Here is a 27,660-nt window from a genome sequence, read left to right on the forward strand (position 1 = left end):
CAGATTTTTGCTCAGGTCCCTCAATTTCAGCCAGAAAATACCTGAAATCACAGAAAAACACACAAACTCATAGTAAAGTCCAGAAAAGTGAATTTTAACTAAAAACTAATAAAAATATAATAAAAAATAACTAAAACATACTAAAAACATACTAAAAACAATGCCAAAAAGCGTATAAATTATCCGCTCATCAGAAAGCTTAAGAGAGAATTTAGTCCGTTCGTAAGAAGAAAACTATGAGTCCAACATTTTCAAAAGAAGCAGCAATGGCATAAACAATGTGGTATGCTAAATCAAACTCAAACCAAGAATAAATCAAGTGTAGTTCCACAACACAGTAAAAGCACAGACGAGGTATTAGAAATAAATAGTTGTCAAACTATATAAGAAATCTTCAAAATTGCCCATATAGATAAGTATATATCTTTTTAACAGAAATTTTCATAAAAATCTCAAAATTGGCTGTAATCACTGTCAAATAAGAGAAAAACTGAATCAACAATTTCTCTAAGAATGGACTCGGAATCCGGAGATAGAAGGCACAACACACTAAGACAAGTTCAAAGCTATAGCAAGGAACACGTGAATCAAGAAGAACTCAAATAGAGGAAGATAGATGCAACAAGGATTCTAAACGAGCATACATATTTAAGATCAGTCAAGAATACATATGAATAGAGGAAATAGAGTTGGAACATCAAATTACTTTCCAAGAGGAGTGGCAAACAAGAACCTCAAGTTAGGCTATGAAAGAACAAGTCGACTCGAACAGAATTCAAGACACACAACTAAATAGGCTCGAGAAATAGTCTCCAATGTTCCCAAAACCCGCGATTCGCTTTACTCGAAACTCGTGTATCACCTATGATAACCCATCAGTGCTCTCATGTACATAATTCACTAGTATTAAGCCAACCAAACTTAATATCAGGAATTATGCAATGCAAGACTAACAGCGTTAATCAATAGGCCGTCATGCGCTTAAAGCTCTAATTCTCATCATCTGACAAGACCTAATACATGACAAATGCTCAGTGTATGCAATTGAAGCATAGTCGGTCCATTCCTCAGGCTCTACAGGAAGGACTACTCTGATACCATAATGTAACACCCTAACTACCAAAGCTCACGCTTCCGGCTGCGCAACTCTGATAGCTCGGATATTACGACGACACTTGTACTATTTAATACTAAAATATGAGCCTGTTTAAAATTTTAAACCGCAATACCGCTTCCAAGAATACTTTCATTCGACAACGTACATCCATAGATACCATATAACTTACAAAAACTCATAAAGGATACATCCATATAGATACATATATTTATAAATAATATCACAAGCAGTATCCAATACAATTCCTATCCCTCTTACAGAATATCTCAAGATAAAGGCGAGGGTACAATAAATAATAATCTAAAGCAATACAGAACATCTCAACAACAATTAAATAAACTCTTCGTGACTTCTGCGCCCACATCCTGAAAGGGGAAAAATGTAGGGGGGTGAGAACATCATCCTCGAAAGGGTTCTCAGTAGAGGGTTTTTGGGAATTACTGTAATAGGATACATGAAGATAAACTGTACTAGTGATTTATAACCGTCTTATGCCTCTTTTCAAAAACAACGGTTTACAATAAAAGTAAAGTCGGAAATCCTTTCTAAAAGAGGAACCGTTCAATTCTCAAAACTCAAAAGCCTTTCAAAAAGGTTTAACCATGCTGAACTAAATTAGCATTTCATACTTTTCCAAAAATCAGAAACACAAAACCAAAACCAATCATCGGTCCATCTCATTTCACCACGGCCCTAGGCCCAAACAATCCAACCATCAACTAATCACCACAGTCCAACAGAGTCTCAGTAGCAATCACAAATAGGAAGATGCAAGCACAAACAAACAGTTATTGAAAGTAGAACAATTAGCAATTAATCACATAGGCAAACCAAGTACAGTATGCACACCAAAACAATGTCACATAGATGCATATGATGTATGCCTGTCCCTAGTGGCTGATGATACCATCTGTCGGTTATATAGCCAACCTGACACGTCCTGGTAGCTAACCATGGACAGAAACACCCATCGCGGAGTAAGTAGGTTTGAGCTACAACCCCATTGCTACTACCCGCTCAACCCAGAGCCAGTGGAATAACCACTATTGCGGCTACTACCCAAGCGGGTGTTTAAAAGCTCAACCTGGAGCGAGTGAAATCACCACTACTACCGCTACTACCCAGGCGTCACAGTCTCTAACCTGGAGCAAGTGGGACGAACCACAACCCTTGCTATTGCCTAGGATCTCAAACATACATTCATTCAATTCAAAATCAATATTCATCCCAACCATCCGGCTCACGGTTCAATACAGAACCAGCCAATTTATCAATAAATACAGCCCTTCGGCTCAAACTCATAATTCATAATCAGCCATACGGCCCATAACTTATTCGGCAACCAGCCATAAATCAATATCATACACAGCCATTCCGGCTCACGGTTCAATCCAGAACCAGTCAATATTCATAATCATACACAGCCATTCTGGCCCATAACAAACAGCACTTCCGCCATTCAACATCATCAAATTCATAAAACCGGCATTTAAGCCATAAATCACTTTTCTCAAGCCATTTCACTTTGAAATCAAATTTCAACTCCTTTTCAGCTTAGGCTTTAAAGATCTCATTTCTCAAATTATCTCAGGCTCGTAAGCCAAATTTTCTAAAAGTGAGTTCCCTTTTTAAAACAAAGCCACTCTCGGCATTCTCTTTCCAAAACATCCAAAACCATGGAAAGTTAAAAATTCATTTTGGGAACATTCAAAATCACCCATCCAACAATGGGATTTTATAACAAAAATTTCTCGCCAGAGTCCCGAGTCTTTAGGGAAGGTCAACTTATATAAATTCCTTAAAATTCATTGAAACTCTTGAAATCACAGATTCTCGGTTCAAGTAAATAAAAACTGAATTTCTTATGAAACCGATCATACAAAATCACAAGTTCCAGCCCGGTCCAAAAATTGACTCATTTGAAACGGAACCGGTTCATTTGAATCAAACCACTTTCAGGTTTCTTTTTGGAACCCATTTTTCTAACTCTTCCAAAATGCCTCAAACTTGATTACTCAATCAAAAGTCTAGATTCCTTTAAAATCACTAAAAGCTCCTTTTTATATTGAAATCAACATTAGAGCATCATTCTTTCCTTCAGTGATTCAAACTGTACAAATAGTTCATTTCTAAATAAGCTGAACTCAACGCATAAAGTTCATTAAATAAATTAAGCTTGAAAACATAAATATTCTCTTAATAAATCAAATAATACAATTTCTCAAATCCAACCCTTTTTAAATAACTTTACAAACAAGAGTAGGATTTTGTAGAAATTTTGGCAGCACCTCCCCTAAAACTTGGATTCTTACCACCCGGTTCGGGTCCCAACTAAACCATTTCTCATTCCTTTTCAACAGCTCAAAACCAGAAATCAATTCAAAAGCAAGCTAAATCCAACAGTCGCCTCAGTGGCATATCTCAAGGAAACCATTTCAAAATCAACTCAATATCAACTGATTTAACTCATTTCCAAAAAAGAATCGGTTCAGAAATAAATCATTTTTCCAAAACCAAGTCAATTAAAGTAAACCAAGCTGAATTCAAAAGTGCATTCGACTTCTCAAATCATCAAAATAATTAACTCAAATCAAATCAATCCTCAACGGATTAAACTTAGATTTCAAATCTTTAAAGAATCAACTTCAAACATTACAATTCACAAAGCCGCACAACAATTCAGCCAAACCAACATCCATAATCATTCGAGTCAATCAAATAATACATAAGGCTGATACAATCACCAAATACACAATATCTCACATCAGTATCCATATGTAATAATTCCAATACATAAAACATAGTTTTTGGAAAGCGCCCCTACCTCAAAACACAATTCCATAGCCAAACTCGTTAACTGATTCCTTTTTGCTCAGCCCAAAATCACTGGCAATCAGAACCTCGGCTTTGCTTGCTCTCTCGAAAGCAGAAACAGCTACAAGCGGGATAAACGAACCGGATTCTAACTCCTAAAACCATTAACATCGCAAATACTTTATCGCACAGAACAAAACACTAACGCAGAGCTTTCGAAAATAGATATACTCACCGAATTAGCAAAATGGAACAGCTGTGATTTCGAACCGGCTCGGCAACAGCTCCGGCGGTGGCCAGAAGCTCCGGTGGGTCATCGAAAGGTCGAAACTTGCAGAAATCACTAAACAGAGCAGCTCTATCAACGGTGGCTTGTACCACAATGACCCAGGCAGCAGCATCAACTGAACAGCAGCTCCGATGCTGCCATTCCAGTGTGTTTCTTACTTCTGCCGTGACACAGCAACTCAGAATCAGCATAGCCGCATCACATTCATCAACGGCGGCTCCATTAGCAACCACCATAGCATCCTGGCCTCAGTAGCGGCTTCCAAAGGCAACGGCGGCGTGCTCAACACAGAACCCAAGCAGAGCAATGGTAAGAACGGCGGCTTACCCAGCGATGCGAGCTCCACCACTAGTGACCGAGAAACACGACAGCGGCGTTTTCCTCCACTCAATGGTGTTCTCTCCCTTCATTGGCTTTCCTCCACCTAGAAGCAGAAACGGAGCTCCACCATGATTCTCTATCGGAAGCTGGCAAGGTGGACTGCGTGGTGACCTCGACGGCGGCGGCAAGGGGCGTAGTGGCATAAGCACCACCCTCTGCTCCTCTTGCATGACCCACTTCTACCTCTGGTCGCAATTCACGGTGGGAGCGGCAGCGCGTCCTCCTCTGCCTTGCGTCGTTCTCTTCTCCACGGTGGACTCCATCAGGGACGGCCGCAGTACCAACCACGACAGGTTGACTGAGATGGAACCCTTGGCGGCTGGTGCACGAAATTGTGATCAATACTTTTCAAAACATAAACAATCCCTAGTAATGGCTCCAAAGACTTGGTGCTCAATACCATGGCATAAACACAACTTCGCACAACTAACCAGCAAGTGCACTGGGTCGTCCAAGTAATAAACCTTACGCGAGTAAGGGTCGATCCCACGGAGATTGGTGGTATGAAGCAAGCTATGGTCATCTTGTAAATCTCAGTCAGGCAGACTCAAATGGGTATAGTGATAAACGAATAAAGCAATAAGATAAAGATAGAGATACTTATGTATATCATTGGTGTAAGAGCTTCAGACAAGCGTATGAAGATGCCTTCCCTTCCGTCTCTCTGCTTTCCTACTGCCTTCATCCAATCCTTCTTACTCCTTTCCATGGCAAGCTCGTGTAGGGTTTCACTGTTGTCAGCAGCTACCTCCCATCCTCTCAGTGAAAATACATCCCTGATGCTCTGTCACAGCATAGGCTAATCATCTGTCGGTTCTCGTTCAGGCCGGAATAATATCCATTGATACTTTTGCGTCTGTCACTAACGCCCTAGCCTGCTAGGAGTTTGAAGCACGTCACAGTCATTCAATCATTGAATCCTACTCAGAATACCACAGACAAGGTTAGACCTTCCGGATTCTCTTGAATGCCGCCATCAGTTCTCGCCTATACCACGAAGACTCTGATCTCACGGAATGGCTGGCTCGTTTGTCAGGCGAGCACTCGGTTGTCAGGCGATCAACCATGCATCGTGCAATCAGAAATCCAAGAGATATTCACTAAGCCTCAGATGCTTGTAGAACAAGAGTGGTTGTCAGTCACTTTGTTCATGGGTGAGAATGATGATGGGCGTCAATCATCACCTTCATCAAGTTGAAGAACAAGTGACATCTTGGACAAAGAACAAGCGGAATTGAATAGAAGAACAATAGTAATTGCATTAATACTCGAGGTACAGCAGAGTTCCACACCTTAATCTATGGTGTGTAGAAACTCCACCGTTGAAAATACATAAGAACAAGGTCTAGGCATGGCCGTGAGGCCAGCCTCCCAATGAGGGTTCAAACATCAAAACATGATCAAAAGATGAAAATACAATAGTAAAAGGTCCTACTTATAGAAAACTAGTAGCCTAAGGTGTACAAAGATGAGTAAATGACATAAAAATCCACTTCCGGGCCCACTTGGTGTGTGCTTGGGCTGAGCAATGAAGCATTTTCGTGTAGAGACTCTCCTTGGAGTTAAACGCCAGCTTTAGTGCCAGTTTGGGCGTTTAACTCCCAATTAGGTGCCAGTTCCGGCGTTTAACGCTGGAATTTCTGTAGGTGACTTTGAACGCCGGTTTAGGCCATCAAATCTTGGGCAAAGTATGGACTATCATATATTGCTGGAAAGCCCAGGATGTCTACTTTCCAACGCCGTTAAGAGCGCGCCAATTGGGCTTCTGTAGCTCCAGAAAATCCACTTCGAGTGCAGGGAGGTCAGAATCCAACAGCATCTGCAGTCCTTTTGAGTCTCTGGATCAGATTTTTGCTCAGATCCCTCAATTTCAGCCAGAAAATACCTGAAATCACAGAAAAACACACAAACTCATAGTAAAGTCCAGAAAAGTGAATTTTAACTAAAAACTAATAAAAATATACTAAAAACTAACTAGATCATACTAAAAACATACTAAAAACAATGCCAAAAAGTGTACAAATTATCCGCTCATCACAACACCAAACTTAAATTGTTGCTTGTCCCCAAGCAACTGAAAATCAAATAAGATAAAAAGAAGAGAATATGCAATGAACTCCAAAAACATCTATGAAGATCAGTATTAATTAGATGAGCGGGGCTTTTAGCTTTTTGCCTCTGAATAGTTTTGGCATCTCACTTTATCCTTTGGAATTCAGAATGATTGGCTTCTTTAGGAACTCAGAATCCAGATAGTGTTATTGATTCTCCTAGTTAAGTATGATGATTCTTGAACACAGCTACTTTATGAGTCTTGGCTGTGGCCCAAAGCACTCTGTCTTCCAGTATTACCACCGGATACATACATGCCACAGACACATAATTGGGTGAACCCTTTTTCAGATTGTGACTCAGCTTTGCTAAAGTCCCCAATTAGAGGTGTCCAGGGTTCTTAAGCACACTCTTATTTGCCTTGGATCACAACTTTATTCTTTCTTTTTCTTTCTCTCTTTTTTTTTTTCGTATTCACTGCTTTTTCTTGCTTCAAGAATCATTTTTATGATTTTTCAGATCCTCAGTAACATGTCTCCTTTTTCATCATTCTTTCAAGAGCCAACATTCATGAACCACAAATTCAAAAGACATATGCACTGTTCAAGCATACATTCAGAGAACAAAAGTGTTGCCACCACATCAAAATAATTAAACTGTTATAAAATTTAAAATTCATGCAATTCTTTTCCTTTTTCAATTAAGAACGATTTATTTAAGAAAGGTGATGGATTCATAGGACATTCATAACTTTAAGGCATAGACACTAAGACACTAATGATCATAAGACACAAACATGGATAAACATAAGCACTAAAATTCGAAAAACAGAAGAATAAAGAACAAGGAAATCAAGGAACAGGTCCACCTTAGTGATGGCGGCTCTTCCTTCCTCTTGAAGGTCCTATGGAGTGCTTGAGCTCCTCAATGTCTCTTCCTTGTCTTTGTTGCTCCTCTCTCATGATTCTTTGATCTTCTCTAATTTCATGGAGGAGAATGGAGTGTTCTTGATGCTCCACCCTTAGTTGTCCCATGTTGGAACTCAACTCTCCTAGGGAGGTGTTTACTTACTCCCAATAGTCTTGTGGAGGAAAGTGCATCCCTTGAGGCATCTCAGGGATCTCTTGATGAGAGGGGTCTCTTGTGTGCTCCATCCTTTTCTTGGTGATGGGCTTGTCCTCATCAATGGGGGTATCTCCTTCTATGTCAACTCCAACTGAATAACAGAGGTGACAAATGAGATGGGGAAAGGCTAGCCTTGCTAAGGTGGAAGACTTGTCCGCCACTTTATAGAGTTCTTGGGCTATAACCTCATGAACTTCCACTTCTTCTCCAATCATGATGCTATGAATCATGATAGCCCGGTCTAGAGTAACTTCGGACCGGTTGCTAGTGGGAATGATTGAGCGTTGAATGAACTCTAACCATCCTCTAGCCACGGGTTTGAGGTCATGCCTTCTCAATTGGACCGGCTTGCCTCTTGAATCTCTCTTCCATTGTGCACCCTCTTCACATATAACTGTGAGGACTTGGTCCAACCTTTGATCAAAGTTGACCCTTCTTGTGTAAGGGTGTTCATCTCCTTGCATCATAGGCAAGTTGAACGCTACCCTCACACTTTCCAGACTAAAATCCAAGTATTTCCCCCGAACCATAGTAAGATAATTCTTTGGATCCGGGTTCACACTTTGATCATGGTTCTTGGTGATCCATGCATTGGCATAGAACTCTTGAACCATCAAGATTCCGACTTGTTGAATGGGGTTGGTAAGTACTTCCCAACCTCTTCTTCGGATCTCATGGCGGATCTCCGGATATTCACCCTTTTTGAGTGAAAAGGGGACCTCGGGGATCACCTTCTTCAAGGCTACAACTTCATAGAAGTGGTCTTGATGCACCCTTGAGATGAATCTATCCATCTCCCATGACTCGGAGGTGGAAGCTTTTGCCTTCCCTTTCCTCTTTTTAGAGGTTTCTCCGGCCTTGGATGCCATAATGGTTATGGAAAAACGAAAAAGCAACGCTTTTACCACACCAAACTTAAAATGTTTGCTCGTCCTCGAGCAAAAGAAGAAAGAAGAGAGTAGAAGAAGAAGAAATGAGGGAGAGGGAGATGGTGGTGTATTCGGCCAAAGAGGGGGAGAAGTGGTGTTTAGGTTGTGTGAAAATGAAGAAGGGAAGAAGGGTATTTATAGGAGAGAGGGGAGAAGGAGTTCGGCCAAGTATGGGTGGGTTTGGGAGGGAAAGTGGTTTGAATTTGAAGGGTGAGGTTGGTGGGGATTTATGAAGGATGGGTGTGAGTAGTGAAGAGAAAGATGGGATTTGATAGGTGAAGGGTTTTTGGGGAAGAGGTGTTGAGGTGATTGGTGAATGGGGGAAGAAGAGAGAGAGTGGTGGTGGGGTCCTGTGGGGTCCACAGATCCTGTGGTGTCAAGGAAAAGTCATCCCTGCACCAAATGGCATCAAAATTCACGTTTTGAGCCATTTCTGGCGTTAAACGCCGGGCTGGTGCCCATTCCTGGCGTTTAACGCCAGGTTCTAGCCCTTTTCTGGCGTTTAACGCCAGTCTGGTGCCCCTTTCTGGTGTTAAACGCCCAGAATGGTGCCAGACTGGGCGTTAAACGCCCAACTGCTAGGCTTACTGGCGTTTGAACGCCAGCAGCATCTTCCTCCAGGGTGTGCTGTTTTTCTTCCTGTTTTCCATTTTGTTTTTGCTCTTTTCATTGATTTTTTAAATTCTTATGATCATCAACCTACAAAAAACATAAAATAACAAAAGAAAATATATAAAATATAATCATTGGGTTGCCTCCCAACAAGCGCTTCTTTAATGTCAGTAGCTTGACAGAGGGCTCTCAATGAGCCTTACAAATGATCAGAGCAATGTGGGAACCTCCCAACACCAAACTTAGAGTTTGACTTTGGGGGCTCTATTTGTCTCTGATTTGAGGGAAGCTTTTCAAGCTTCATCTCCATGGTGACAGAGGGATATCCTTGAGCCTTAAACACAAAGGATTCTTCATTCACTTGAATGATTAGTTCACCTCTATCAACATCAATCACAGCCTTTGCTGTGGCTAGGAAGGGTCTGCCAAGGATGATGGATTCATCCATGCACTTCCCAGTCTCTAGGACTATGAAATCAGTAGGGATGTAATGGTCTTTAATCTTAACCAAAACATTCTCCACAAGTCCATAAGCTTGTTTTCTTGAGTTGTCTGCCATCTCTAGTGAGATTCTTGCAGCTTGTACCTCAAAGATCCCTAGCTTCTCCATTACAGAGAGAGGCATGAGGTTCACACTTGACCCTAAGTCACACAGGGCCTTCTTGAAGGTCATGGTGCCTATGGTACAAGGTATTGAAAACTTCCCAGGATCTTGTCTCTTTTGAGGTAATTTCTGCCTAGACAAGTCATCCAGTTCTTTGGTGAGCAAGGGAGATTCATCTTCCCAAGTCTCATTTCCAAATAACTTGTCATTTAGCTTCATGATTGCTCCAAGATATTTAGCAACTTGTTCTTCAGTGACATACTCATCCTCTTCAGAGGAAGAATACTCACCAGAGCTCATGAAAGGCAGAAGTAAGTCCAATGGAATCTCTATGGTCTCATTTTGAGCCTCAGATTCCCATGGCTCCTCATTGGGGAACTCAGAGGAGGTTGGTGCACGCCCATTGAGGCCTTCCTCAGTGGCGTCCACCTCCTCTCTTTCCTCTCCAAATTCGGCCATGTTTATGGCTTTGCACTCTCCTTTTGGATTTTCTTCTGTATTGCTTGGGAGAGTACTAGGAGGAAGTTCAGTAACTTTCTTGCTCAGCTGTCCCACTTGTCCTTCCAAATTTCTGATGGAGGACCTTGTTTCATTCATGAAACTTTGAGTGGTTTTGATTAGATCAGAGACCATTGTTGCTAAGTCAGAGGTATTCTGCTTAGAACTCTCTGTCTGTTGCTGAGAAGATGATGGAAAAGGCTTGCCATTGCTAAACCTGTTTCTTCCACCATTATTGTTATTGAAACCTTGTTGAGGTTTCTCTTGATTTTTCCATGAGAAATTTGGGTGATTTCTCCATGAAGAATTATAGGTGTTTCCATAGGGTTCTCCTAGGTAATTCACCTCTTCCATTGAAGGGTTCTCAGGATCATAAGCTTCTTCCTCAGATGAAGCTTCCTTAGTACTGCCAGGTGCATTTTGCATTCCAGACAGACTTTGAGAAATCAAATTGACTTGTTGAGTCAATATCTTGTTCTGAGCCAGTATGGCATTCAGAGTGTCAATCTCAAGAACTCCTTTCTTCTGACTAGTCCCATTGTTCACAGGATTCCTTTCAGAAGTATACATGAATTGGTTATTTGCAACCATTTCAATCAGCTCTTGAGCCTCTGTAGGCGTCTTCTTCAGATGAAGAGATCCTCCAGCCGAGCTATCCAAAGACATCTTGGATAGTTCAGAGAGACCATCATAGAAGATACCTATGATGCTCCATTCAGAAAGCATGTCTGAGGGACATCTTCTGATTAATTGTTTGTATCTTTCCCAAGCTTCATAGAGGGATTCTCCATCCTTCTGTCTGAAGGTTTGGACTTCCACTCTAAGCTTACTCCATCTTTGTGGTGGAAAGAACTTTGCCAAGAAGGCATTGACTAGCTTTTCCCAAGAGTCCAGGCTTTCTTTAGGTTGAGAGTCCAACCATATTCTAGCTCTGTCTCTTACAGCAAAAGGGAATAGCATCAGTCTATAGACCTCAGGGTCTACCCCATTAGTCTTGACTGTGTCACAGATTTGCAAGAATTCAGCTAAGAACTGATGAGGATCTTCCATTGGAAGTCCATGGAACTTGCAATTCTGTTGCATTAGAGAAACTAATTGAGGCTTAAGCTCAAAGTTGTTTGCTCCAATGGCAGGGATAGAGATGCTTCTCCCATAGAAGTCGGGAGTAGGTGCAGTAAAGTCACCCAGCACCTTCCTTGCATTGTTGGCATTGTTGTTGTTTTCGGCTGCCATGTCTTCTTTTTCTTTAAAGAATTCGGTCAGGTCCTCTAAAGAGAGTTGTGCTTTGGCTTCTCTTAGCTTTCTCTTCAAGGTCCTTTCAGGTTCAGGATCAGCCTCAACAAGAATGCCTTTGTCTCTGCTCCTGCTCATATGAAAGAGAAGAGAACAAGAAAATATGGAATCCTCTATGTCACAGTATAGAGATTCCTTGAGGTGTCAGAGGAAAAGAGAAATAGAAAGAAGAAGGAGAAGAAGAATTCGAACTTGATTAGATAGAGTTCAAATTGTGCCTTAAGAAGGAGTAGTATTCCATAAATAGAAGGATGTGAGAAGGAGGGGAGTAATTTTCGAAAATTAGTTAGAAGATTTTGAAAACATTTTTGAAAAACACTTAATTGATTTTCGAAAATAAGAGTGGAAAAGAAATCAAGTGATTTTTGAAAAAGATTTGAAATTAGAAGTCAAAAGGATTTGATTGAAAACTTAATTTGAAAAAGATGTGATTAAAAAGATGTGATTGAGAAGATATGATTTGAAAACAATTTTGAAAAGATATGATTTGAAAACAAATTAAAAAAAAAAATTTGATTTTGAAAATTAATGACTTGCCTAACAAGAAAAGATATGATTCAAACATAAAACCTTCCTTAACAGAAAAGGCAAAAAATGTTCAATCAAATCATTAATTGTTAGTAAGTATCTTTGAAAAAGAAAGAAATTGATTTTTGAAAACATTTGATTGAAAAGATATGATTTGAAAAAGATTTGATTTTGAAAAACTTTGAAAACTTGAAAATTGATTTGAAAACAAAACTCTCCCCCTAGCACCATCCTGGCGTTAAACGCCCAGAATGGTATACATTCTGGCGTTTAACGCCCAAAATGCACCCTTTTTGGGCGTTAAACGCCCAACCAGGTACCCTGGCTGGCGTTTAAACGCCAGTCTGCCTTCTTCACTGGGCATTTTTGAATGCTCAGCTTTTTCTGTATAATTCCTCTGCAGTATGTTCTGAATCTTCAATTCCTTGTATTATTGACTTGAAAAGACACAAATAGAAAATATTTTTGGATTTTTAATAATCAAAATGCAACAAGAATCAAATAACAATGCATGCAAGACACCAAACTTAGCAGTTTGTATACTGCTGACACTATATGAGACACATAAACACTCAAGCCAAAAGAATTCAAAGATCAGAGTAAGAAATCATCAAGAATTACTTGAAGATCCTTAAGACACATGAATGAATGCATGTAATTGACACCAAACTTAAGATGAGACACTAGACTTAAGCACGAAACATAAAATATTTTTGGTTTTTATGATTTTGTGATTTTTTTTGTATTTTTCGAAAATTAAGTGGAAAAAGATATCAAAATTCTTAATGAGAATTCCAGGAATCAGTGCAACGCTAGTCTAAGACTCCGGTCCAGGAATTAGACATGGCTTCACAGCCAGCCAAGCTTTCAAAGAAAGCTTCGGTCCAAAACACTAGACATGGCCAATGGCCAGCCAAGCCTTAGCAGATCATTGCTCCAATAGCAAGATTGATAGAGATCAACAAGCTATTGTGATGATCAGTTGAAACCTCGGTCCAATAAGATTAGACATGGCTTTTCAGCTAGCCAGATTTCAACTAATCATCATGAAACTCTAGAATTCATCTTCAAGAATTTCGAAAAAAATAAATGCCTAATCTAAGCAACAAGATGAACCGTCAGTTGTCCATACACAAGAACAATCCCCGGCAACGGCGCCAAAAACTTGGTGCACGAAATTGTGATCAATACTTTTCAAAACATAAACAATCCCTAGTAATGGCTCCAAAGACTTGGTGCTCAATACCATGGCATAAACACAACTTCGCACAACTAACCAGCAAGTGCACTGGGTCGTCCAAGTAATAAACCTTACGCGAGTAAGGGTCGATCCCACGGAGATTGGTGGTATGAAGCAAGCTATGGTCATCTTGTAAATCTCAGTCAGGCAGACTCAAATGGGTATAGTGATAAACGAATAAAGCAATAAGATAAAGATAGAGATACTTATGTATATCATTGGTGTAAGAGCTTCAGACAAGCGTATGAAGATGCCTTCCCTTCCGTCTCTCTGCTTTTCTACTGCCTTCATCCAATCCTTCTTACTCCTTTCCATGGCAAGCTCGTGTAGGGTTTCACTGTTGTCAGCAGCTACCTCCCATCCTCTCAGTGAAAATACGTCCCTGATGCTCTGTCACAGCATAGGCTAATCATCTGTCGGTTCTCGTTCAGGCCGGAATAATATCCATTGATACTTTTGCGTCTGTCACTAACGCCCTAGCCTGCTAGGAGTTTGAAGCACGTCACAGTCATTCAATCATTGAATCCTACTCAGAATACTACAGACAAGGTTAGACCTTCCGGATTCTCTTAAATGCCGCCATCAGTTCTCGCCTATACCACGAAGACTCTGATCTCACGGAATGGCTGGCTCGTTTGTCAGGCGAGCACTCGGTTGTCAGGCGATCAACCATGCATCGTGCAATCAGAAATCCAAGAGATATTCACTAAGCCTCAGATGCTTGTAGAACAAGAGTGGTTGTCAGTCACTTTGTTCATGGGTGAGAATGATGATGGGCGTCAATCATCACCTTCGTCAAGTTGAAGAACAAGTGATATCTTGGACAAAGAACAAGCGGAATTGAATAGAAGAACAATAGTAATTGCATTAATACTCGAGGTACAGCAGAGCTCCACACCTTAATCTATGGTGTGTAGAAACTCCACCGTTGAAAATACATAAGAACAAGGTCTAGGCATGGCCGTGAGGCCAGCCTCCCAATGAGGGTTCAAACATCAAAACATGATCAAAAGATGAAAATACAATAGTAAAAGGTCCTACTTATAGAAAACTAGTAGCCTAAGGTGTACAAAGATGAGTAAATGACATAAAAATCCACTTCCGGGCCCACTTGGTGTGTGCTTGGGCTGAGCAATGAAGCATTTTCGTGTAGAGACTCTCCTTGGAGTTAAACGCCAGCTTTAGTGCCAGTTTGGGCGTTTAACTCCCAATTAGGTGCCAGTTCCGGCGTTTAACGCTGGAATTTCTGTAGGTGACTTTGAACGCCGGTTTGGGCCATCAAATCTTGGGCAAAGTATGGACTATCATATATTGCTGGAAAGCCCAGGATGTCTACTTTCCAACGCCGTTGAGAGCGCGCCAATTGGGCTTCTTTAGCTCCAGAAAATCCACTTCGAGTGCAGGGAGGTCAGAATCCAACAGCATCTGCAGTCCTTTTGAGTCTCTGGATCAGATTTTTGCTCAGATCCCTCAATTTCAGCCAGAAAATACCTGAAATCACAGAAAAACACACAAACTCATAGTAAAGTCCAGAAAAGTGAATTTTAACTAAAAACTAATAAAAATATACTAAAAACTAACTAGATCATACTAAAAACATACTAAAAACAATGCCAAAAAGCGTACAAATTATCCGCTCATCAGCGGCAGAACAAGACGACTTCCAGGCACGACTTCTCTCCTCTCGGCGCGCCACAGTGGCGACCACTTGTCGGCGAGTTCGGAGCAAGGACGGCGACGGCTGCAGCCAAGCGCGACGGCAGCGGCGCTATGTTTCCCTTCTTCCCCGTCCTTGTGTTTGTGTGTTGACTGTGAGTGAGGTGGCGGCAGTAAGGGGGGTTTGCGGCGCTGAAGGTGTTGAGGGAGGTTAGGGTTTCAGGTTTGGGTGAGTTTGCTGAGGGTGTTTGGTGTGTGTGTGTGTGTTTTTTTTTTTTCCAAAAATTAGGGTTAGGGGCAATATAGTAATTGAAACCCAAATAAAATTCAATACTAATTATATATAGGAAATACTATTTGTTTATCAATTTCATAAATTATTTTCAATAAAATGCCCAAATCCAACAATGTGGAATAATATAATTAACTTCTCTATTTTTCTAAAACAGCAGTATTAATATTTAAAATATTACTTATATAATGCAACTCATGTAAAACCCCTATTATTTCATAACTGCCAAATTTATAATTGAAATATAGAAAATAATCCAATAATTATAAAATTGGATAATAATCATAACTCATCTCAATTTCAATAAATCAAAACTCGCCTTAATTATCTTTAATAAAATAATTTCTGAAATTAAGGCTATAAATAACCATAGAATTTGAGACTTGATCATAATAAGACTTTTCAAAAGTTCTGGATCTTGCAATTATAATTTTCGTCGATAAAAATCTTTTTAATAGCAACAAAATATATATAACTTTTAGTGGTTATTTTATCGACAATTTATATAACCACTAAAGATAATTCTAAAATTTTAATGCTATTCAATTTTAGTTACCATTACTGGTATCGTTAAATCCCATTTTACCGCAATTTATATGACCACTAAAAGTAATTCTAAAATTGTAATATCATTTACTTTTAGTTATCATTACTATTAAAGCAATAAAACACACTATAAATTTGAATAATGAGTATTAACACTACAAGAAAAATGCTATGAGTACTGTCGGAATTATCATCAAAAAATGAATAAAATCCGATGATATAAATCTCGCCGGTAATTAGTTACTGTCAGATATTTTACATCCGACAGTAATTGCTGTCAGAATCTGCGACGAATTATCTGTCCGAAAAATCATTTGGTTACCAACATATTTTTCCAACGGTAATGTTGGCGGCTTGGCACCATAATATCTTGTTTCCCGCATTATTACCGTCGGATTATTCCCTCGGTAAATCCGACGGTAATCTCGATTTGTTTAAAAAAAATTATTGTGACGCAATTTTTTTAATTTTAATTTTAATATTTCATTTAACTTTATTTTTTACACAATTAGTAGTCAATTTATAAATAATAGAAACCAAATATGTAATATTAAATATCAAATATTCAATTAAAATAAAAGTCAAATAAATCAAATAAATACAATGAAACAGTAAAAATAAAGCCCTAATCGCTAAAGATCCTAGTAGTCATCGTTATCATCGTTCCCATGGTCCTGCTAAGTCGGCAGAGAAGATGGTGATGTCTGTGTCCCACCAGTAGCACGGCTACCACCAGTAGGGCTGATGCCAGCGGCATGCATCTGAACTTGGTACACCTCTATCTGTGCCTCCATCCGCTGAAGCCGCTCCCTCCACTCCAGCCAGAGGTCATCCATGTTCGTCACGCATGTGAGGATCTCCTGATACTTCTCCCGAGTTTTGGTCAACTCTTGAGCCTGGTCATGACAGCTCCGGGTGAGCTCCTGCACCTATAACCTCAAATCAATGCATTCCTCGAAATCGACGATTCGACTGGTGGCAGAAGCGGACGATGGCCTCAATGTGGAGGTGCAGAGGCCACTGGCGAAGAACAACCCCAACCCGTATATACAATTCTTGTACGGCGCTAGGGCGGTCTCACGCCAAACCGCATCGGAATCAACGATTGAAGCAGCAGAGCCATGGCGTCCTCCCCACTTTACTGAGATTGCTAAGTCGCGACCTCTAGTCTTTGTATGTAGGACTCCTGTATAACACATGTTATTATAATTAGGACGACAGTTGTATAATTAATCTTTAATTTTATATCATATGATCAAATGTTTACTCACATAATGATCCTGAGACTGCTGATAAGCAAATCTCTCTTTATTCTCCTTCAAAGTGTTGGTGTACCTGAAAGTCTCCGCCAAGATTGCATTGCGATCCAATTACTTCAACTACACATGTTGCATTGAAACAAAAATTGTTAGGATAACTACTAATGATATGTCAAAGAATATAATGAAGTTAATAACAAAATTAGACAGGCTACATACCAGCCTGACCTTAGTCTTCATGAAGGTCGTTGAGCTGCCGGTATACTTGGACGACCTGGACAATGCCCTATTAGCTCTATTTGTGAGACGCTGACGCTAGAATCCCTCATCGGTCTCCCGGTGAATGTACAGAGCCTTCTTGATTTCTACGCGGAGCCAGGTAGTGAGGTGGTCGTACCTCTCACGTACATCCTCCAGCATCTGTTGCAGCCGCCTACCCATTTGATGGTCGTATATCTTCCTGATGAAGGCATTATGCTCCTTGTCTCATATAAAGAGAAGATGTACAAAGAAACTTTAAAATTAGTTAATCAAAATATATTGTATTAAATAAAATAGAAGATATAAACTAGCTAAGAAGATTTGATTACGTTAAATTAATTATCGCCCACTTCTAAAACCATCACTCTCTAGTCTCAGCGGGGATCTTCTTGTAGCTCGGCCGTGGATGGTCGTATATCAGCTTGATGACGTTGGTCATCTCCTGAGTACATGTGTTGTTGTTTAGCGCAAACATATCAACAATTCATAAACAAACCAATATGACAATATAAATTTAAACTTCAGAAGCAAATAACCATAATATATAGAGATTTTTTTTAGAAATTTTGGAAGAGTTTCATCTATAACTGGAATGTGCCACAAACTCTATCTATGAACAATTAACTTAAACAGTACTAAACTTAAACAGTACTAAATGTCAACAATCAATGAACAATAGCCAATAATCAGAAACTTTCAGCAAGTCAAACCTACAATCCTAAATCTACTAAAACTAGAATCAACTATTAAGAATTGAAACTTATCACGATATATCAAACACTTTCACCAGTTCAAACCTTCAACCCTAAATCCACTAAACTAGAATCAATAATCAAACACTTTTAGCATATAGGAGACTTAAAGTAGTACTTACACTGTTCCACCATCATGCCAAATCGTCAATCGTACGATGGGAGGTGGTGGAGGAGCATCAGCTGGCTCACTTTCGTGAGAGGATTTCGGGGCCACAATGTCCGTTGCTGGAGGCAGCATTGCCAAGACATTGGGCTGTTGAGCGAATGAAGGTGGCATCGTCACCGTAGACACAGGGACGTAGTTGGGGTTAGTGACCATGATAAACGGCTGGTCAATCCACCCGCAACTTGTGACGTTACCGGAGTAGTTGGAGTAGAGGGAGACAATCCAGAATTCCCAGGAGTACCGGCAAAAACCCTCCCTCTACTACGACCACGACCATGACCGTGAATTTAAAATGTTTTAAACATATTCACGACATCATTCAAAATACTTAATCAAAATAAATTACGTTAAACTTATTGAATATTCAATCATCAATACAGAATAAGAAGAATTTCATTAAAAGCTCTTTGAGGCATATTGTCAAACACTTAGCGTGCAAAAACATAAACAACACTTAATAGCACTAAGAAGCATTCTTTGCAACACTAATTCAAAATTTAGCAGCAATAACATGAAAAATTAGCAGCATTTTGCAGTGACTCAGTAAAGTATCAGTCAATCAATCCAAACAAATTGAAATTCAAACTCAAGAAGCTCTTAACAGCATGTTTAACTATGTATAAACTAACACTAATTCTAATAAAAAAATCATAATTCTAACCTAAACTCAACTAACAGCAGCAAATAAGCATTGATTTTCAAAGATTGAACCCAAAATTTCATTAAAAGTTCTTTGAGGCATATTGTCGAACATTTGGCGTGCAAAAGCATAAAAAACACAAAATAGCACTAACAAACATTCTTTGCAACACCAATTCAAAATTCAGCACCTATGTCATGAAAAATTAGCAACATTTCGCGGTGACTCAGCAAAGTATCAGTCAATCATTCCAAACAAATTGAAATTCAAACTCAAGAAGATCTTAACAGCATGTTTAACTATGTATAAACTACCACTAATACTAATCAAAAAATCCCAATTCTAACTTAAACTCAACTAACAATAGCAAATAATCCTAACCAAATTAAATTAACACTAGAATCAACATATAACTAATCCTAAATTAACTAAAACAAAGAAAAGAAGATGATACGAGAACCTAAGTCAAAGAATAGAGCAAGAACTTAGGAGAGCGGGATGCAGTGGTAGTGACCAGCCGCTGCTGTGTTTGAACTCGCTAGAACTAGAGTGGCTGTTTTGATCTTGCGACTGTGAATGAAGGAGGCAGGGGCGAGCTAGAGACCCACGGTGCGAGGTTGTAAGGAGGGGAAGAAGATGGTCGCGACAGTGCTGGATGGTAGCCGGTGGTGAAACAGAGAAAGCAGGAGAGACAATGGCGAGCAACACGAAGGCAGCGAGACGACGCGCAAACTGCACGAATGCGGCGAGAGGAGTAGAGAGAGAGAGAGAGAGAGAGAGAGAGAGAGAGAGAGAGAAAGAGAGAGATTTTCAAATGAGGGGAAAGAGGTTTCACGCTTCAATTTTACGGCGTAATAACCGTCGGATTTACTGTCAAAAAAATTCGACGATAAACCATTGCGGGTCACAAACCATCAGAAAAATCCGACCCTAAAGGGCGCCAATTTCTTTTTGTTTCCCTCCGATTATTATCGCCGGTAAATCCCTCCAATTAAAGTATAATACTTTTTAATTGAGGACTATCCTTAGATTTTTCCATGTCATCATTACCTGAGTCATCGTATATATTAAACAACTCTATTGAAATGGTATTGATAACATAATGCCAAGTATCACTTGGATCTTGTGTAATAAACTTGTCTTTCTTGAGTTACAAATACAAATAGATCATTTTCATAAATTAGCTTTTTAATATTTACAAGTGTTAATTTAAAGTTATCTTTTTTACTTTAAAACCAATCACACTTAAATAGCATATATTTAGAATATCTATGATAATCCAACTCAAGTATATCTTTTAGAATTTTATAACAAGTACATTTTCTACTTCTGCATTTTTATCTTTTCATTTCTAAACTTAACAGTGGATGAAATAACTATAATTTCAATATTCTATATTTTTCAATCACAAACTTATAACCATTTATCACACTGGAAATCTTCTTACAGTAACATTTGGCCTTCTAGACAACCACTTCACCTCTTTATTAACAGATGAATTTTTAGTAAAATTTTCAAACCATTAAGTAAAAGTAAGATAATAGTCTTTTGTCTTGTCCCATTTATCTCCAAGACTAGCATGAGTATTAATAAAAACAATTTTTTATATGATGTTTTTTTTAAATTGATATTAATCAAATTGGACAGTCTGATTTATTTAAAAAAGAAAAATAAACTACAAATCAGTTTGAACTTTAAATTTTATTTTTAAAAATAAAATTCGCAGCATTCAATTTTAATATAATTTTTTATTTTTGAAAATCACAAATCGGACAGTCTGATTTATAATTTTTTTAAAAAAAATTAAACAATGTAAAAATTGAACGGTACAATTTATGGACATCACCGTACAAACAGAAAAGAAATCGGTACCTTCGATCTCCTCAAGGCCATAGCAGTGAAAATCACATTCCATGGCTCATCTTTTTATGATACACACTCAGATAATCATAGATTCATGATATAGATTTTTATGCATATAATGGAATATAGTAACAGCCCAATCTTGTTCATATTACTGCCAAGTATGAAACTAGAGGAAGAGAAGAACAAGCACCAAAACAGATATCAGATGAGAAGCATGTGCACCAACACCATTATACAAATTGTAGATTGAAAACCTTATATATCAGCGATAACTTAATAATTCATACTAGCCTTGAGACAAATCATTACATGTGTCACATAAAATTGAACAAAATTTCCAATCTACAAAAGGCAATGAAGGATCCATTGCTTCTATAGGCCTCCTTCATTTGAATAAAGCCCCCTTTTCTGTTATCATAGTTTCATAAAATCTACAGCATACACAAATCACCAGGGTCCAGCTTCAAGCAGGGAAAAAATTGGAATGCCTCAGACTTCATGATCAGTAAAATAATCATGCTTCTAAAGCAACAGCAGTTTCATTGTCACTAGAATCCTGTGACTCCGTGACTGATTCTTTCTCAGTGTTAAGTAGCTTCTCGCGAAGCTTCGCTGTTAATTCTTGTGTGTTATCACTTTCAGCCAGGAACCTCTTCAAGGCATCCTTGCCATGGAAATTCTGGCCATTATACCCGAAATATGCACCATTCTTTGAGATTAGCTTGTGTTTTAGGCTAAGTTCTATAATCTCGGATTCTTTACAAATACCCTTCCCAAACTCGAGTTCGAACTGCGCCGTTTTAAATGGAGGCGCAAGCTTGTTCTTAACAATTTTAACTTGAACCTGGCTCCCTAAAGTCTGCATACAAAATTAACATAATGGTTAAGTGGTTACCATATTAAGAATTAAATTCCCTCCAAATTATACTTCTGCTTGTGGGAGAAGTAACTCCTTACTAATTTCGGGGAAAAAGTAGCAAAACTAATTATTTAATTCTTTTACCTTATTCAGAAATAAAGATGAACAACATTAAAAAAAATTATTAGTAATTCAAAATAACTGAAAAGAGTACCTCTTTTGTGTCAAAACTCAAGCATAAATAAATTCACCCAATGTCACGTAAGTTCATAGAAATGAACTCATTTGTTCAAAAGAAAACACTAATTTTAGTAAATAGTTCACATATTTAATACCACAATATCAGAATAGGCATGGCAAACACTACAGGAGAAAACAAGTGAAGAATTAAGGATGATTTGTACCTCTTCACCTTTCTTCACAAGCCCTACTCTTTTGATATTTAGCCGAACAGAAGCATAGAATTTCAGTGCATTACCGCCACAAGTAACTTCAGTCGGCCCACCAAAACCCCCAAAAGTTGAAAGCTTTGACCTCACCTGGAGAAACAGACACACGCACACACGATCTCATACTTTAGAGATAAACACTTCCCTCAATTAATTTGAACAGATGATGCCGAAAAGGGAAGATACAAATATTCTTATGCAACATTTAAGCAACAAGTAAAAGAGGAACACATCCACATCCACATCCATAAAATTCCCTAGGATCAAACTTCAACCAAAACCAATAATTAAGGCCCTTCGTAGCCAGGTAATGAAAATAAATACAAGAGAACACTTTCACCAGAGATAGTGAGGGGGAAAGTTTAATATCGACACATCTAGTAGATCAGATAAAACCTATTAATTAGTTACAGTAGCAGAACTCTGAAATCATCATAATCATAATGAATCAAAAGCAGACATGCAGATGGCTGAAAACGACATTAACAAAGCCGAAGCCCAAACATTACGAGAAGTGAACAACTTTTGGTTCATTAAGTCAAGAAAAACATATATTCGTAGACCAATATGAAATTAACAGATTTCGGACAGACTCCTACAACAGCTAAACAGCTCAAGATAAAATAAAATAATATTCACAATCGACCATAGCCCATAGGAACATTGGTGACAGTGAAATCCACAACTATAGCTGATACCTGGTTTATAAAAATCAATATACACTGCGAGAGTGATAAGGAGTGGCACAACTTCCGAAGCGCCTGGCTCATCAACCTAGCTTGCATGGCCATGTGAGCATCACCCATCTCACCATCAAGTTCACCTTTAGGAACAAGGGCAGCCACCTATAAATGGAAACATCAAACTATGCATTGACTCAGCATGTAATGATATCAATCCAATGAAACAAGATGTCAATGATATAATCAAACTAGAATTGTAAAGAAAAAGGATTTTTCTTTGAGAAGTTCTAAAATTAGGCCCAATGTCTATTATGGAAAAACAAGCCAACTCCAGGACAGCACCTTTTCAGGCTTCGATGAACTTACACTATCGACAACAATTACATCAAGTGAACCACTCCGAATTAGGGTATCTACAAGACTAAGTGCCTGTTCACCACAATCTGGTTGTGATAAAAGCAAGTTCTCGGTATTAACACCAATAGACTCTGCAAGTGACTTATCAAGTGCATGCTCAGCATCAACAAAGGCACAATACCCTGCATGAAATAAACCAGTTCACATCAGCATAAACCAACCACAAAATTCCTAACACATACTCTGAAGTCTTAACAAACTAATCATAGTAATGGGATTATATATAAGCCCAAAAAACTATAACAGCCCCAAAAGATCATTGTCATGATAAATTCAAATTTTAAAGAAAATTAGTTGGGAGACAGAACACAAAGGTTGATAAAATGCAAAACCTTTTTATAGAACTCAAACAACAAATTCCCACTTCCAAATAACATCACTCATAAAACTCTTCTGGAAACGGAATTACCATTCATCAAATAAAATATGATTAAAAAAATTAGAAAGCACTCAGCGTATTGCCTCAGCCACAGGCAAAGAAAGGCAGAAAGTATTAGAACAATTGTTACTGCCATAACCAATTACACTACTAGTACTATTACAATCAAATAACAAACTACAATACTATTACTATTAGTCCTAGATCTAATAAAATCAAATGCAAAAGATATTACAATCATCACAGTGAAAGCATCATATAAATATCACCTCCTAGCTTCTGTGCCTCAGCAATCACATGTAAAGCAAGAGTTGTTTTCCCAGAAGCCTCAGGTCCAAATATTTCCACAACACGTCCCTGCAGATATTAAAGTTACATAAGATAAGAAGCATACTAGTACAAGATGGAGCCAATGGCATTTATTTATCTATCTATCTACCTAGCTGTATAAATTAACCAGATACATTTCAATTTTTTGCAATGTATGAAGTGTCAAACCAAATAAATCAGTCATGAAGTTTAGCAAGTGATAATGTACAAAATAGACACATTTTTTTTCCAACAGTTCAGATGAAATAATTAGTGGCAATATACAAGCCAAAAGGATCCAACAGCACCTTTGGAAGACCACCAACACCGAGCGCTATATCTAGAGCAAATGAACCAGTTGAGACCACAGGTACATCTTTTGGTGAGATAGTACGACCAAGCCACATGATAGATCCCTTTCCAAAAGCAGAAGTGATCTGATCCATGGCATGTTGTAAGGCCAAATCTTTCTTAGACATGTTCTCTTCACAAGAGTCACTTCCATCTGACTTAGAGCGCCTTCTACCTACAGGTACATTTTTTTTCCAACAAAAAAAAAAAGTAAAACAGCTTAGAAGCTGCGCAAACTATAAGAAAAACCCAAATGCTGGGAAAATTTTGACAAACCGCAGAGAAAGCAAAAGCAGAATCTCCTAGCTTAAGCCAATGACTGCTTACTATGACTCAAACATACAATAGTCATTCAAATAAGTAGAAGTTATGTTTTTCCAAGTTCCTTAATGGGTTGAGACAATAGTACAACAAGGACGAATGTCAAGATCCTAGTGGAAAACACAATGAATAGACATCAGAGCATTGATAATCCCATTTCAACAGCAACAACAAAAAAAAAAAAAAAAAAAAAAACACAAAGCCTTATTTTATAGGTAAGGTCGGCTACATAGATCAAAAATGCGATTATACCCTATCATGTATCATATCTGCACTAAATAACCGAGTCCTTTAATGCTTAGATCCCTCTTGACCACCTGACTCAGAGTCTTCTTAGATCTCCTCTGCCCTTAACCAAAGGTCTATTTTCCACTTGGTTAACCCTTTTGACTGAGAATACTCTCCTGGTCTTCTTCCCATATGCTCAAACCACCTCAAACAAAATTCCACAATTTTTCAACAATAAGCACCACTCCAACATTCTCCCCCGTGTCCACATTCCTTATTCTATTCACTGGTGTGCAGACAATCATCCAATATCCTCAGTTCAATGGTAATAAACTTATATTCATGTTCACCCTCTAATGACAAACATTTATTTCAATAGAACATTGCTGGTCGAATGGCATTGTAATAAAAATTTCTTGTTAAATTTTAAAGTTACATTTTTGTCGCATACAAAACTAAAGCAATCCTCCACTTTAACGATCCTCCATTTTTTTATCATTTTAAAATGAGGACTAGCTGAAAGAAAATTTAGGCTCTCAAACTTTCACTGCAGTGTAAACTTAATGACACCAAATTTTCATTTTCTCTTTTTCAAATGATTAGAGAAAGAAAGGAAGACGAATAAATGGTTGAGACAAGCACCTTTACTTGAAAAGCTCAAAGATTGAGACATGCCGAAAATTCCTCGTTTAAGTCTCTGCAAGTAAGAGCAAACAAAAGGGCAAATGAACCACTAACCATTGATTTAAGACCACCAACACATAACCAAAAATGTGTGGAGAAAAAAAAAGGGAAAAAAAAGTTTCCGCAGAACATACATAACCAAGAGCTTCTTCAGAAACAAGAAATGCATTCACTGTATCGGGTTGTAAGAAAGAGCGTCTGATAAGTGAAGTGTTACGGAGCAGCCTTGCCATAGAAACAGAAGCACAAACAAACGGAATGATTTTTTCTTTCTTTCTTTCTTTGGGTGAAGAAATCAGAAATGTGACATGAAAGGGGGGTTTAAGAAAAATGGAGTGTGATTATGATTTCTGATTTTATAACTGGTGTAGTGCATGAACACTTTTTTGTCATTTTGCTGTGATTTTAGGGTTTAATTTTCCCTCCATTTTCAAGTTCTCAAGTTCCCACCACGGTGTCCTTAACTCTGAAAAGGGTCGAAAATGGAAAACCCACTTAAATAAACACATTGGGCCTGACCAACGTTAGATTTTAAGTGATAAACAACCTGACCAGATTAAAAAGTGATAAACAACAATTATCCTTGCCAAAACTATAAATCATTAAACGAAACTCTAATCCGCGACCAATAATAAATCCTTAAGGGTGTGTTTGGTTGAAGAATTAGTTTTTATGCCTAAAAATATCATTACTAGGAATAAGATATCTTGAAATAGTATTACCAAGTATATATTATTTATATGTTTGGTTTGTAAAAGTAAAATTCATAGAATATTAATAATATGTTTAGGAATGTGTTAGTTTTTGTTTGGTTCATTTTAGTGCATTTGGAAATTGTAAATATTTTATCCAAAATACCCTTAAAATTTTTAATTAGAATATTAATGATTAAATTTAGTACATATATATAATAAAATATAAATATAATAAAATAAAAAATTTTAAATTAAATTTTTTAGACTCTAATTTTTTAATAAATATAAATATAATAAAATATTATTTTTTATTTTATTTTTAAATTTATTAAAATATTCCTAATATTAAATAAGTTTAATTAAAATTATTGATTTTAATTTTTTTAAATTTACTAAAATATTCCTAATATTAAATATGTTTAATATGTCAAAATTACCTTTATTCATTCAAATTAAAATCATTGATACAAGCGTGAACCCAAACTCCAAAAATTGGAACACCATGGTCCGAAAGTGACTCAGCCTAGAAAGTGTAAGGTTGGCGCTCCATTTGGCAATAATGCAAGGAGACCCACATCTTTACACTAGAAGAGACAATTTTGATCAAAGGTTGGACCAAATCTTTTCAAACATTTGTGTGGAAGGAGCATAATAGAGAAGGGATGCTCATGGCAAGCCTATCCAACTAAGAAGGCTTGACCTCAAGCCTATAGCTAGAGGATGGTTGGAATTCATCCAACGCTCTATCATCCCTACTAGCAATTGATCAGAAATGACCATTGACAGAGTTATCATGATTCATTGCATTATGCTTGAGAACGAGGTGGAGGTACATGAGGTAATACCTCAAGAATTGTACAAGAAAGCTGAAAAGTCTTCCACCTTAGCAAGGTTGGCTTTTTTCCACCTTATCTGTCACTTATGCAATTCAGCTGGAATTGTCATAGAAGGAGACATCTCCATTGAGGAAGACAAGCCCATCACTAAAAGAAGGATGGAGTGGGTTAGAGAACCGGCGCATTAACCACAGCATGGGCCTGTGGAGCTACCTCAACAAGAAATCCCTGAGATGTCTCAAGGGATGCATTTTTCTCCCCAAGGCTATTGGGACCAATTGCATATTTCTCTAGGAGAATTGAGCTCCAACATGAATCATCTGAGGATGGGACACCAAGAACACTCAACCATCCTCCATGAGATAAGAGAAGATCAAAGAGCCATGAGGGAAGAGCAACAGAGACAGGGGCGTGACATAGAAGAAATCAAGCGCTCCATTGGATTCTCTAGAGGAAGCAACAGTCGTGGTCACTAAGGTGGTCATACTCCATACTCCCCTTTATTTATGTTATTTTTCTGTTTTTC

The 27,660-nt window shown here is 38.2% G+C and overlaps 1 protein-coding gene and 1 non-coding gene across 3 annotated transcripts; one reads left to right on the top strand and one right to left on the bottom strand.

The window, feature by feature from the left end:
• Nucleotides 1–11,141: 11,141 nt before the first annotated feature.
• LOC130971979 (small nucleolar RNA R71) lies at nt 11,142–11,249 on the top strand. Its single transcript, XR_009083186.1, has one exon. It is a non-coding gene; the product is annotated as a small nucleolar RNA R71 (small nucleolar RNA).
• Nucleotides 11,250–21,060: 9,811 nt separating this feature from the next.
• On the bottom strand, nt 21,061–26,086 carry LOC130969940 (DNA repair protein recA homolog 3, mitochondrial-like). 2 transcript variants are annotated; one of them, XM_057895862.1, is made up of 8 exons: nt 25,738–26,086; nt 25,562–25,616; nt 24,328–24,545; nt 23,980–24,067; nt 23,257–23,453; nt 22,930–23,076; nt 22,187–22,321; nt 21,061–21,782 (listed from the first exon to the last, which is right to left on the bottom strand). In XM_057895862.1, exons 1-8 carry the CDS (start codon nt 25,834–25,836, stop codon nt 21,438–21,440), a joined length of 1,284 nt encoding a protein of 427 aa, XP_057751845.1. In that variant the 5' UTR covers nt 25,837–26,086; the 3' UTR covers nt 21,061–21,437. The 2 variants fall into 2 exon arrangements, with proteins under 2 accessions (XP_057751845.1, XP_057751846.1); XM_057895863.1 differs by having other exon boundaries at nt 23,281–23,453; nt 25,738–26,082.
• Nucleotides 26,087–27,660: the final 1,574 nt, after the last annotated feature.

Source organism: Arachis stenosperma, chromosome 3 (assembly GCF_014773155.1).
Source record: "Arachis stenosperma cultivar V10309 chromosome 3, arast.V10309.gnm1.PFL2, whole genome shotgun sequence".
NCBI classification, from domain to species: Eukaryota; Viridiplantae; Streptophyta; class Magnoliopsida; order Fabales; family Fabaceae; genus Arachis; species Arachis stenosperma.